General features: G+C 41.0%; 1 protein-coding gene across 2 annotated transcripts in view; it reads left to right on the forward strand.

Moving 5' to 3' along the window:
- rhpn2 (rhophilin, Rho GTPase binding protein 2) overlaps positions 1–14,893 on the forward strand; it is a 58,832-nt gene that overhangs the window by 24,952 nt on the left and 18,987 nt on the right. For both annotated transcript variants that reach the window (XM_061814848.1, XM_061814847.1), the window contains exons 4-7: positions 10,476–10,551; positions 12,254–12,331; positions 14,288–14,412; positions 14,498–14,664. In XM_061814848.1, the coding sequence (XP_061670832.1) occupies positions 10,476–10,551; positions 12,254–12,331; positions 14,288–14,412; positions 14,498–14,664 (446 nt within the window). The remainder of the gene's footprint in view (positions 1–10,475; positions 10,552–12,253; positions 12,332–14,287; positions 14,413–14,497; positions 14,665–14,893) is intronic.

Raw genomic sequence — 14,893 nt, forward strand, 5'->3', positions numbered from 1 at the left:
CCAGTGACCTGACACACAGGGTCAACAGTCAATCAGTGCGAGTATATTTGTCTGTCGCTTTAGATACCTGTCCATCCAATTAAACCCATGTAAAATGTAAACTACTTCTGTATCTATCCATTAAGATACACACAACCAATGCAGATTAAGTCTGTCCATTCACAGGCAGATAACTTAAACCTCGGTTTTTACCTTAAACTCGACCGGTGAATAGAGAGCTCCTATGCCCCCACAGTTTGGTCATGTTTTTCATGCGTTTGTTGTTTGGAAATACTTGAAAAAAGGGTTCTGTTTCACATACAGGTATTCATGATATACAGTCTACGTCTATTGGTTCATGTATAACCGTTACCGTTCATCCTATTGCATACAATGTAAATAACACAGACACACACACAGGTTTACTGTTCACTTTTATATAGCATTAACATCATTCACAGATGTCAACTTCCTTTCATAAATCCGTTTTGGATGGTATTTATTCTCATTAGGATTACAGTGTGATGGAGGGTTACACCTGGACAGCCAGACAACATCCAGAGCCTTTAGGAACTCTGGGTGAATCTCATCCACCCCCGGGGTCTTGCCATCAAAGACCTTTTAACCTCCTTGGTGACATCAACCCCAGCGATAGGAGACCCCGCCTCAGCAAACCCAGATGCTGCTTCCTCATGGGAGTGTGCCGGTGGGATTGAAGAGGTCTTTGAAGTATTCTTCCCACCGACTTCCAATGTCCTGAGTCGAGGTCAGCAGTGCCCTATCCCCATTATACACGGTGTTGGTTATGCACTTCTTCCCCCTCCTGAGAGAGCGGATAGTGGAGCAGAATTTCCTCAAAGCCATCCAGAAGTTTTTTTTTCATGGCCTCAGCAAACTCCTCCCATGGCCGGATTTTTGCTCCAGGGAACACCAAAGCTGCATTCAGCTTTGCCAACTGGTACCCATTAGCTGCCTCAGGTGTCACATAGGCCAAAAAGCCCGGATAGGACTCCGTCTTCATTTTGTCGACATCCCTCACTGTTTGTATCCACCAACGGGCTCTGGGATTAGCCACAGCTCTGCCCAGCCGCCTCAGCAATGGAGGCGTGAAACATGGTCCACTCGGACTTGATGCCCCCTGCCATTCCTGGAATATGAGCTACTAACTAAATACACTAACAGGAAGCCAAAGGAGGAGTTCCTAGACTACCTAAATTCACACAACTGAGAGAGAAAACAACGGTCTAATCTATGCATGAAAAAAATCATACTAGTGGAGAGAAAAGGAAATCCTTAAGGGGGGGAATGATTGTGAGGCAAAACATAGAAGACACACGATTGAACAGGCTAAAGGCAATTGCCAACAATATTCATATCTCTACTTCTATTCAATACTCAAATTGATTCTCTAACTGAGGATGTGATATAGCCCACAAAAGACTGCAAATGAAAAAAATGGACTCCAATTTTCAATCAACAGTATCCCAACAGATACTGGGGTTTTGTAATTCAAGCCAGATCATGCCTGAGATGGCATGAGGAAAAAATGAATAGACCCATGATTGTTACCAAGTACTTGTGATGACAGTGTCTTGGTCTGACAGTATGTGTTACAATTGCTAGGAGATGGTTGTCAAGATCATTTACCCTCTTAGTAACCTCGAGTTTGGTAACCGAACAATTAAGAAACTGTACCAAAATTGCACAAGAAAGCTAATCGGGCCAATACTGGGAAAAAAAATTCCGTCTGCTCTAGGCATTAGTGCAGTCACAAAAGACACATTGGACTCAGATGTTTTAGTTGTACCGCTTCACTCACTGATGTTGGCAGACTCACCAAAAACATTAGACTCAGTTGATTTGCCTGTATCAGTTCATTGACTGAAGTTACCTGGACTCACTGGAAACACTGTGGATTATTTCTGTTTCCATTATTTCCAATTGCATGAAACCCTTTAGCTGTCTGTCATCCATCTGGTAAAAGTATTAACTTCATAAGCCAATGAAGGACAATCATGTGGTTTGTGGATTCTTGAGTTGTGAGGTCGATGTTCCCTCTGACAAACACGCTTGTATGTGTGCGCACACATACACTTCTCACACATACAGACTTCTGCTGGTCTTTTAAAACCACCTGGTCGTGACAGTAGAGAGGCCTGGCCAATGAAAATGACTTGGAGCTTGTTGGGAGGGGAAGTCAAGTTTATGAAGTTATCAGTGGATCTGTGTCACAATGTAGAGGGAAACCCTCACGTAGATATTTCTATTTAATGATTTTCTGTATGGTTAGCTTGGCACAGCAGTTTTTCATTTGTTGTGATTGGTTGTCATGGGGGAAGCTCAAAGTGTGCGTGTGCGTGTGCGTGTGCGTGTGCGTGTGTGTGTGTGTGTGTGTGTGTGTGTGTGTGTGTGTGTGTGTGTGTGTGTGTGTGTGTGTGTGTGTGTGTGTGTGTGTGTGTGTGTGTGTGTGGTGGGGTTTTAGTGTGTTGGTGAGTTTATGCATGATCATCAGAGAGCGAGAGAGATGGATAAAGAGAGAGAGAGCATGCGCGTGTGCATGTCTCTGTTCATCATTGTGTAATTCTCAATGGAGTAATTTCATTCAAAGTAATTAAATTATGTAACAACTAATGGGCATTTAAATGAAGCTCTCTGTCCTGTTCTATGTGCACATTTCAACAAAGCTGTATGTGTTCATTTGTGTGTATGGACAGATAATTTCAAGAGTCATCCATAAATGGAGACACATGAGACACTGAAGGCCCTCAAGGGAAAAGCTTGTGAAAAAGCAATATTCTTAATGAAAAATTCTTGAAAGACTCTTTGATGCTCAGGTCTTTCTCTTGAGTTTATTAAATACTCACTGAAATAAGTTACCAGAAATTACCGTATGTTGAATTCATGCATGACTGAGGTTCAAATTCCACAATTTTCTTCTAATTTTCTAAGCGTATTTTTGCTCAAATTCCGAACAGTGCAATATAACAGGTGTTGTATTAACAATATATAATGCATTTTATTTCACAATTCAAAACACTTCCCAGGTGTGTTTACAATCTGTGGCATGCTTTTGTCGAGATTTAAAATACACTTGATACTCTTTCCAGACCAGGGATGGGCAAAGTGTGTCCTTCATGCCACCTCTGAACTTTTACATTCTCTAATCCAGCCCACCACCATTTACATTATCAAGCATCATGTAATATTTATTTCATTAATTAACCACTGTCCTTCTTGTCTTTAGAGTTGCTTAGTTAAAAAAAAATAATTTCTTGACTAAAATTTTAATTTTAGATTTTATTCAAATGAACATTTTAACACATTTTACAATGCATTTTAACTTTAACTTAAGTTCTGTAATGTTTCATTTGCATTAATTAAGCAGTTTTATTACTAAAATTGGTTCAGTGAAATCTAATGAGATCTCACTTATCCACATAATTTGATTTGAAAATTGGGCTATTTTAAAGAATAGAATGAAAATAAAAAGAAATTAACTTTTTTTACATGATTTTAAAATGTATTTATAATTGGTGAATTAATTATACTTTAATGATAATGACAAATGAAAAAATAACTATCGTTGAAACAAATTATTTTAGATTCAGAATGATGATTGACCTGGCCATTTGTCAATCTTAAAGAAAATTTTGATCAAATTAGATGTGGCCCGGCGGCACGTTGGGTCAGCTGGTAAAGCGTTGGCCTCATAGTTCTGAGGACCCGGGTTTGATCCCGACCCCGCCTGTGTGGAGTTTGCATGTTCTCCCCCGTGTCTCTTTGTCTCAATGTTCCCTGTGATTGGCTGGCAACCAATTCAAAGTGTACCCCGCCTCCTGTTCGTTAAAAGCTGGGATAGCCTTCAGCACGCCCCATGACCCTTATAAGGATAAGTGGCAAAGAAAATGGATAGATGTGGCCCTTGAGCACAAACATTTGACCTCCCTTTACTTGACCCCAAAAATTTAAATCAGCCAATTTTAAGGGGGTAGGCCTATCTACATCACACCAAATGCTGATTCTTCTGGGTCTCCATAGCCTTAAAAACTTCAGAGGCTGTGACGTGACACCAAAAGATGTAAGCAAGTCATTGGTAGAGAAGCTCTCAACAGCTTCTTTGCTTGCTCTGAATCACCCCAGCGACACTCAGCTGCTTGAGCCCTTCCCCAAACCCCACCAGGGTCCACTAACTCCCCACTCACCGTACAGAAGCACAATGTGAGGGGTGGGCTCCTAGTCGTAGACCCCAGGAAGGCTGCTGGCCGGGACGGAGTACCAGGTAAGGTGCTCAGAGCATGTGCCCACCAGCTATCCCATGTCATTTCCAAGATCTTCAATTTCTCACTGGGCAAAGTCATCCTTACTTGCTTGAAATCGTTAACCAAACCTTCGAAACCTTAACCAACCTGAATGACTACTGCTCTGTTACTCTCTCATCTGTCATCATGAAGTCCTTTGAGAGGCTGGTTCTCATACAGGTCAGAGACTTTCCAAATTTCCTCCACCCGCACACTGAACACCTACTCATCACAGGGCTGCATGCTGAGCCCCCTCCTATACTGTCTCTACACCTTTTGACTGCAGTTCACTCTATAATAATATTGTCAAGCTCGCTGACAACACAACAGAGGTTGGGCGAATCTCGAAGGAAGACGAGGCAGCCTACAGAGAGGAAGTCCAGAAGCTCACAATCTTGTGGTCAGACAACAATCTGGTAATGAGCACTACGAGAACAAAGGAAATCATTGTGGACTTCAGGTGGAACAGAACTGAACCGGCTCTGGTCTTCATCAACAGTGAGTGTGTGGAGAGAGTCCACACATTCAGCTTTCTGGGAGTCCTGATCTCTGAGGATCTCTCCTGGACAGACATGCAAACTCCACACAGGCAGGCTGGGATTTGAACCCCAATTCTCAGAAGGGCTATGCTCTATAGCTGCACCTTTTACACATTTATATTTAGGTATTTATTTTTTCTAATTTTATTTACCTTGCATAAATGTTTGCACTGATAAGAGGTTCTATCTCATACAGAGGTACTGTAAAAAGATACATAAGTGGCATTCTTTCACTGATTCAGCATAAGATGGCATGCAAAAATATTTGCCCCGTTGTGATATTTTTGGATAGATTTTAAATAGCCTGTATATGCTACCCTTGGGTCAAATTCTTTAGCGCTTTAATTTTTCTATTTAGAAGCATCCCCAGATGATCAGTTAAATTGAGGTGTTGTGTCTCTGTCTAAAGCAGATAAATGGATGAACTAAAATTTTCTTCAACTAAACCACAACAAATCTGAATTCCATCCATTTTCTTAGCTGCTTATCCTCACAGGGGTCATGGGAGTGCTGGAGCCAATCCCAGCTGTCAACGTGCAGGAGGAACTGGTTGCCAGCCAATCGCAGGGCACATGGAGACAAACAACAGTCACATTCACAATCACACCTTGGGGCAATTTAGAGTCTCCAATTCACGCATGTTTATGGGATGTGGGAGGAAACCGGAGTGCCCGGAGATAACCCACGCAGACATGGGGAGAACATGCAAAAGCCAAACAGGTGCGCCAGGGATTCAAACCCCGGTCCTCAGAACTGTGAGGCCGACGCTTTACAGCTGTTCCACCTTTCCATCCAAAACAGAATTGTTTTTCGCAATAAAGAATGAAGGATTGCTGTTAGTAAATTCATGGAGTCACTATCTTTAAAAAACAAAGACGAAGTCCGAAACATTGGTGTTTGATAGATTCTGACCTGACTTTCAAAAGTCATATAAAATCAATTACTAAAACTGCCTTTTACCATCTGAAGAATAAATCTAGAGTGAAGGCTTAGATTTGCAAAGCAGACCAGGAGAAGCTCATCCAAGCTTTTATCACAAGTATACTTGACTTTTGTAATGGTCTTGTGACTGGATTCCCCCAAAAGAGCGTTAAAGAGCTGCAGCTCATTCAGAATGCTGTACCTTGGGTTGTGATCAGAACAAAGAGGTCAGAGCATATAACTCCAGTTCTGAAGTCTTTACAATGGCTTCCAGTCAGCTTTAGAATATATTTTAAAAGTTCTGCGACTGGTCTATAAATCAGTAAATTGTTTAGAATGAATACATGAAAGAAATGTTTATGGAATATAAGCCCAGTAGGACTCTGAGCTCGTCTGACTCAGGTCTAACAGTAGATCACAGAATCCAAACCAAACTTGGTGAAGGAGTATTTAGCTATTATTCTGTACACAACCGGAATAAGTTGCCAACAAAAGTGATGTAACCACCATGTGTATTTTTAAATCCATTTTTTTTCTCATGCTATTTAGAGTATTTCCACTTTTCCATGATATTTCTTGCACTGTCTGATATTTTGAATTTTTTTGTCATTTATTTTTTCCCAGTTTTAAATGTTTAGTTTATTTGTATTCAAATGCATTTAATCCTGTAAAGCACATTGAGTTACCTTTGGTATAAAATACGCTATGCAAATAAATTTGCTTTACTTTGCTTTAGTTTCTCATTTGAATGTTTAAGATCATCAAACACATGTAAATCTCCAACAAATATAACCCAAGTGAACTTTAAATGCTTTTTTAAACCATTCAGTTACCAGGCTGTGTGTGGAAAAAGTAATGGCCCTTTAAAACTAATAACTAGTTGGGGCATCCTCAGCAGCAACAACTGAAATCAAGCGTTGTCCATAAATGGGAAAATATAAGAATTATTTTTATTTATTTATTTGCCTTGCTTTTATGTATGCACTGATACAGGAGAAACTTGTATCTCATTGTACTGGGGCATAATGACAATAAATGACATTCATTCATATACTTCAGCTATCCTGCATTATGCGATTCCACAATCTTTCAGTGTTAGTTTTTTTTTTTTTTTTTTTTTTAACTGTTGAGCTCTACAATAATAGACTGCTATCTGAGTGAGGGTAACGTGAAATATGCGTGGGAATGCTGGAAACTGATATACAAGTTCAGTACTCTGAGGGAAGTCCTTTTAGGTTTTTCCCAGCGGAAAGTTTCTGCTTGAATGGCTCCCACTGTACCTGAGCTCGTTCCTGATACTGACTCGGCTCAGCAGGTTTATTTGTGAGATCACTTGTGTGTGGAATCACATTCGCATCATGGGAAAATAAACACTGGTTTTCTTGAGAGGCTATCTCACTGGCAGGGATGTCGTCAAGACTGCCAAGGCTGACAGACCCTGGGACCAGGAGTCCACCCCCCCCCATTTTTGTGTGTGTGTGTATATATATATATATATATATATATATATATATATATGAATGACCATCTGCCTCACAGTTCTTAATCTTAATTGGATTTAAATTGTGACTTTGGGTGGCATGGTGGTGCAGCTGTAGCCTGTTGGCCTCACAGATCAGAGGACTGGAGTTCAAATCCCAGCTGTGGGGAGTTTTCATCTGCTCCTCGTGCCTACGTAGGTTTTCTCCGGGTACTCCGGTTTCCTTCCACATCCCAAAAACATGCATGAATTGGAGACTCTAAATTGCCCCAAGGTGTGATTGTGAGTGTGACTGTTGTCTGTCTCCTTGTGCCCTGTGATTGGGTGGCAACCAGTTCAGGGTGTACCCCGCCTCCTGCCTGATGACAGCTAGGATTGGTTCCAGCACTTCCCGTGCCCCTTGTGAGGATAAGCAGCTAAGAAAATTGATGAATGGGTGGATAGATAGGGACTTTGACTTGGCCACTCCAAAACTTTTTTTTTTTTTTTTTTAAAGCCATTCAGAGGTGGACACGGTAGAATTAATTGTTCCATTGATCACAAAAAGTTGTTCTGGTCTTGAGGTAGCAAAACACCATCACAGTGCCATCACCATGCTTCACTGTTGGTATTATGTTTCTTTTATCAAATGCTGTGCCTTTCTACGCCGGATGTAACAGGCCACACCCCTTCCAAAAAGTTCAGTTTCTAACTCGTCAGTCCACACAGTATTTCTCCAAATGTCTTCAGGATCATCAAAATGCTTTTTGGCAAATGTGACATGAGCCTTTGTACTCTTTGGTGACACCAGGGGTTTTCGCCAATATATATTTAATTTTATTCTCTTTTTTTTTTTTTTTTTTTTTTTTTTCATTTTTTCTTGAATTTCTATGGCTTATGGCATGATGCATTGGTTCCTGAGATCTTGTACCTTACTTGATGTTCTCTGATTTCTTGAGTAAACAAGTATGGTGGAGGTTTGGATTTTTTTTGTGCTTTAATTCAGTTGCCATTTGAAAACTACAATTTGTATTACCTTGGGTTTTCTCTGAGCGAAATGAAAATTATTTTGATGATTTTAAACCTTTGTGTGTTATAGATCTTCTTCTTTTCCTTTCGGCTTGTCTCATTAGGGGTCGCCACAGCGTGTCATCTTTTGCCATCTTAGCCTATCACCTGCATCTTCCTCTCTAACCCCAACTGCCCTCATGTCTTCTCTCACCACATCCATAAACCTTCTCTTTGGTCTTCCTCTCGCCCTTTTGCCTGGCAGCTTCATCCTCGGCACCCTTCCGCCAATATACTCACTCTCTCGCCTCTGAACATGTCCAAACCATCAAAGTCTGCTCTCTCAAACCTTGTCAGCAAAACATCCAACTTTGGCTGTCCCTCTAATGAGCTAATTTCTAATCCTATCCAACCTGCTCACTCCGAGCGAGAACCTCAACATCTTCATTTCTGCCACCTCCAGTTCTGCTTCCTGTTGTTTCTTCAGTCCCACTGTCTCTAATCCGTACATCATGGCCGGCTCACCACTGTTTTGTAAACTTTCCCCTTCATCCAAGCAGAGACTCTTCTGTCACATAACACACCAGACACCTTTCGCCAGCTGTTCCAACCTGCTTGCTTGCTTTGTGTGTTATAGATATGCCCCCAAAAAATCAGAAATCCCGAGGGGATCAAATACTTTTTCACAGCATTGTATAGAATTGAAGAAATACTAATGTGCTTTTTCCTTGTTTTCCTTTACTTCAGGGTTCATTTGGTGCACTTGAGATGTAAACACAATCCTTCAGGGTCTGTTCAGTGTCTTGAACACTTCACTGAGTGGTGAAGACAGGGTTTGGATACATCAGTGTGTGTGCATGTCTGAAAGTGTGTGTGTACGTTTTGAAAGCGTTTTCAAAGCAGATTCACTCTTGGCTGAGAACCTCCAGCAAAACCAGAGGGGTGATCTAATCTTAATAAAAGAGAGCATCTTAGATTCACTGCAGTCACTAGGAACAAGAAGATGATCCTATTTAGTTTGTGAGGCAGAAGTTGTAGTAGCTCTTATCAGGTTTGCATTTGGTCTATCAGCAGCTTCCTCCAACCACAGCAGATCATTAGGATCACTAATCAACCCGTGCTTTATGAGTGCTTGTTTGTTTCTAAATGAGGTAAAAACGCACAAGGAGGTTTAATTTGTGTGTCGACTTTCTAACACTAAAGCTCCTCCGTTGACATGTTAAATCAAAACATCTGGTCTTTGTATTGTGACACATCTGCTTAATTAGCATGTCCCTCTGTGCTCAGGATTGGATAAAAAAAAAAAAAAAAACTTTCACTCGTTCTTTAAATGAAAATAATGTCACATCTCTATTTAGTTAACTAGCTATTACTGCCTCCTGAATTTAAAATATATTATTTTTTCTGTGTATTATATTTACATAGTTTTTGCATTCAAATTGTGTGATTCTTGTTTTGCATGGGACTTTAACTTGATTAGCAATAGTTAGTTTGACATTATGTGGTGTTATGCTCAAGGAACTAGCCAGTCTTGACTTTGTCTAGTTGTCTACTCTGGAAACAACTCTCGGTAGAATGCAGGAAACAATGGAACAATAATAAGGTATTGATGACTAATCATGATTTTGAATGTGGTCTTTCTTGTTCTGTACTGTACCTTAGCCAACTTAAGCTTCGCTAGTTAGAATGGATGCGCTTTTAAATGACAACTTCGAGCCTCTACTTAAGGATAGTTCTTGCTTAACAGATACTAGAAGCTAAAATATCAAGTGGAATAAAAACTGAATTTGGAAAATATACACCACTTTTTACTACTACAGCCTGATTCTAAAATGGAATGAATTCATGTGTAATCTATTTGAACATCTCTCAAAAAGATCGGAATTCGGCTGTAACATAAAAAATGTGGCAAAGTGAAGCACTGGCAAAACTTTCCGAATGCACGATTTTTTTTGCAACGTCAAGGGATATATCATTCTTTGCCATCGTAAATGGCTCGTATTTCATCTGATGATTTACTGTATCTTTATAGATTTATTTCCCTTTGTTGTTTTAATGGGAATTCACAGATGAGCGTGCATGACTTTTTTTTTATATCTAAACATTTACAAAATGACTGCGACCTATTGTGTTTCGGTCATTAAGTCACCTGAAAATGATTTTTTTTCTAGTATAAATATATATATATATATATATATATATATATATATATATATATATATATATATATATATATTTCTAAAATATCTTTTTTAAATTTTTTCTCCCCAGGGAAACTGCCAACATCCCGCTTATCGCACTGGGTCTCAAAGAAACAAAAGAAGTTGACTTTTCCACACCTTTTAAGGTAAAATGTACAAATCCACTGGAAACAAATCTTATTTACTGCCACCAACCCGGACTAAACTGTAACATTGGCCGTGTAGTGACTGAGCAGCCCATATCAGTGGTTTCGGTACCCCATACTCTCGAAGCAACCCCCCCCAACAGGACTCCCCGAGGGACATGGTTGAACTCTTTCTCCAAATCCACAAAACACAAGACCCTGATGAGGGTGTAGAGCTGGTCCACTGTTCCGTGGCCAGAACCAAAAACCACACTGCTCCCCCAGAATCTGAGATTCAACTTCCCGATGGACTCTCCTCTCCAGCACCCATGAATAGACTTTATCAGGGAAGCTGTGGAGTATGATCCCTGTGTAGTTGGAACACACCTTCCTCAGAATCAGAATCAGCTTTATTAGCTCTTTCTTAAAAGGGGGGCCACCACCCCAGTCTGCACTGTCCCCCATTTCCTTGCATTGTTACAGTGGCATGTGAACTAGGACAGCCCCACAACATCCAGAGCCTTTAGGAGCTCCGGGGGAATTTCATCCACCTGCGGGGCCTTGCCGCTGAGGAGCTTTTTCACCACTTTGGTGACTTCAACTCCAGAGATAGGAGAGGGAGCCTCAGAGACCAGAGACTGCTTCCTCATGGAAAGGTGTGTCAGTGGAATTGAGGAGGTCTTCAAAGTAATCTCCCCACCGACCCACACCATCCCAAGTCGCGGTCAGCAGCGCACCTTTCCCACTATACACAATGTTGATGGTGCACTGATTTCCCCTTCCCGACACACCGGATGGTGGACCAGCCATCTGGAAAATGTTTTCCATCCTCTCTTAAGAGGAGTGGTAGTAGAGCCCAAGTTGTGTGTGGAGGCGATATATCTAGTCAGAATTTCCCAACCTCACACACCAGTTCGGTCTTCTTCCATGTAAGAGAGGTGACATTGTAAATCTCGAGAGCCAGCTTCTGTAGCAAGGGATGGGATTGCCAGGGTCCCTGCCTTCGGTCGCCACCCCGTTCACACTGCAACTTATCCCTATGGCTTCTCCCACAGGTGTTGAGCTGATGGGAGGGGGGACCCACATTACTCTTTTGGGTTGTGCCCGGTGGGCTCCATCCGTGTAGGCCTGGCCACAAATCGCTCATTGCTTGGCTTCAGAGGCAAGGCAAACTAGGTCCACTATTTTTACTCATCATCAGAGGTCTTTGAGCGTGTTTTGCCTGGTACCTCACGTAGGACCTGTCTGTTGCCCTGGGTGACTCTACCAGGAGGCGACACGGTGGAGCAGCTGTAAAGCATTGGCCTCACACTTCTGAAGACCGGGGTTCAAATTCCGGCCTCGCCTGTGTGGAGTTTGCATGTTCTCCCCGTGCCTGCTTGGGTTTTCTCTGGGCCCACCGGTTTCCTCCCACATTTCCAAAACATGCATTAATTGGAGACTAAATAGCCCCTAGGTGTGATTGTGAATGCAGCTGTTGTTTGTCTCTTTTTTTCCCCTGCGATTGGCTGACAACTAGTACAGGGTGTACCCTGCCTCCTGCCCAATGACAGCTCGGGTAGGCTGCAGCACTCCCACAGCCCTTGTGAGGATATGCAACTCAGAAAATGGATGGATAGACTGTGTGTGATGGTGTGAAGACAATTACGAGGATAAGCAGTTGCGTTTTCAAGACCATTGATGGTAGGTATGACCATTTTGTGAGCTTGTTTGTTCTTAACAGGATTACATCATTTCGCATTACAACGAAGACGGAGCCAGCTACGAAGAGGAACTTGCGGACCTGATGGACCTTCGACAGGTGAATGTAGAGAGAAGACTTCCCCCCACATTTCTGAAAAGTTAGATCTTGAAGCTGATTTCATTCAGCGAATTGAAATTTTGTAGACATGTATAATGAGTACACCACAAGAAAGTCTTAAAAAGCTTTTCCTGGGATAGGATATCTGCTGTTTTGGTCTGAAATTGCCATTTTAAAATAATTTGGATATTTCCAGATCTTAGCTTGGTAGCATGCCCAGTATATTTTCAGTAAAGAGCCTCTAAAGATGGTTTAACTCGGCACACATACATTTTGTAGACATATCATGAGTATACCCACAGAAAAGTCTTAAACACCAATACCTGAAAATTAAGTCTTTTTTTTTTTTTATTAAACATTTTTATTTGAAATGACCATTTTAGGATAATTTTGGTGAATTCAAGGGTTTCTTTTATGGGCAACTAACTCCTAGATATTTTTTACCATCCCTACCGAATATGAGCCACATTTACTAGACTGATGAGGGGGGCTAAATTGCACCAACTATTCGCTTACATAATTTTTTGTGCATGTAATGTGGCAGCAAAGTTTAACTCACTCCAACCAAAATTGCCTTTGTAGTGTTCCACAAAATGATTTTCGTTAGAAAATTCCCCCAGTCAAGCCAGTTTCTAAGAGCAGCAGCACATTTAATAGCATGTCTACCATGTGTAGATGCACAAAAAAGAACCAATGCCTGAAAATCCACATGTACTGCATACTACACAGAGAGGTAAGGCTAGATGTGAATTGTAATTTTTTTTAGTTGTGCGTGTACTCAGCAAAACTCTAATAGCTCATCTCTATAAGGTCAGAGCTCCACCAAATGAAGTTTGCTTCTACTGAACCACACCTAAGTTTTATTTGGCGGTAGTTATGAAACATTTCAATATTATCTTTGACACACCCACTTTCCCTGCAACCACCATGACGTTTTTTTCTTCTTGGGTTTGTGACCAGACGTCACTTGTAGGAACCGCCAAACAGTTTTATTGCCGTGTCTATGTACACCATTACCGGGTAAACGTTATGAGCCACCATTTCCTTGGTTGTTTTCAATGACCAATACCAAAGATGAAAAAATAAATGCAAAGCATATTCAAAACAAAACTTTGTAACTAAAGCAAACTAATAATTTCTTGAGTAAAGGGCCAAAATGTCTTCAATGTTTTAACTCAGTTATTATGACCTATTCATCAAGGTCAGTGGTGTTGCCAGCAAATCCACAAACTCAATTCAATGAACTGATCGAACGAACTCAGAATGTATTTATTTTGTGTTTCTGATGCTATTTTATCGCGATATTAATCACACCGCATGACTAGTTCCTGGGGTGCTGTGGGAAAGCTCACAATATTGCAGTAACAGTCACGGTATTTCAGGTAGATTCATGGTACAGATATGGCTAAGAGGTGAAAGCAGGAAGACAGAAAAACCTCTTTTTCTTGCTGGCCAGGTCCTTCTCGATAGGCTTTTGTTGATTTGTTACCATGCATTTCTACTCTCGTCCCTCATTTTTTATTCATATATATATATATATATATATATATTATATATACATACATACCTCTTCAAATGCTATTATTGCTGCAGCAGTAATCATGGTATCAGCAGCGTGGCTCTGTATTGCTGCCCCAAAAGTCGATTTTAAGAACATCTGCTCTTTTTTTTTTTTTTTATCCCGAGACAAAACTCCAATGATATCAAGGCACTTATAATTTTGCAATATTGTGATATCCTTAGAATCAATACATCTGAGTCACTAAAGTTTAATTTTTTAAATTGTTGTACTGTTCAAGTATACATTTGAAGACGTTAACCACAGTTATTTATAAAAATAAAGCACAAAAACAAGAACATTTGTCCACCCCTCTCTGATGACTTGGTTTTGACTGTTTTGTAGTAGCCTTTTGAAATTTGATGACATCACTAACTTCATTCTCTTTTGGCTTATAGTCGTGCAGGACACCAAGTCGTAGCGAGGCTGGAGTGGAGTTGCTGGCAAAGTATTTCAACCACCTTCCGCTGGTTGAGAGTCGATTCTTCTCACCTACTCATCACAGTGGCATCTTTTTTACATGGTACAATCTAATGAGGTCTCATAATGATCTCTGCATCGTTAAATTTTAGTGGTTGATGACGCCACTCCTGTTTCTTTGTGCTCAGGTACGACTCATTCACGGGTGTACCGGTGTGCCAGCAGAACTTGTCGCTGGAGAAGGCCAGCATACTCTTCAACATGGCCGCCCTCTACTCACAGATTGGCACCCGCAGCGACCGGCAAACGACGGCCGGCCTGAGGGAGGCGATTTCAGCTTTCCAGAAGGCAGCTGGTATGAAGATTATGTCAAATGATGTGTCTCAGATGAATCGCTTGTATCATTTCATGGACTTGAAGTACCAGGCTCACTGGAAACATTGCACACTAGGGTGATTTGGCTGTATCAGTTCGATGAACTGAATTACAGGACTCACCGGGAATACTATTAACGGACGATTCACTTGTATCGTTTCATAGACCCGAGTTAGCGGATTATTTGATGGTATCTTTTCACTGACTTG

Source organism: Syngnathoides biaculeatus, chromosome 3 (genome assembly GCF_019802595.1).
Source record: "Syngnathoides biaculeatus isolate LvHL_M chromosome 3, ASM1980259v1, whole genome shotgun sequence".
Taxonomy (NCBI): Eukaryota; Metazoa; Chordata; class Actinopteri; order Syngnathiformes; family Syngnathidae; genus Syngnathoides; species Syngnathoides biaculeatus.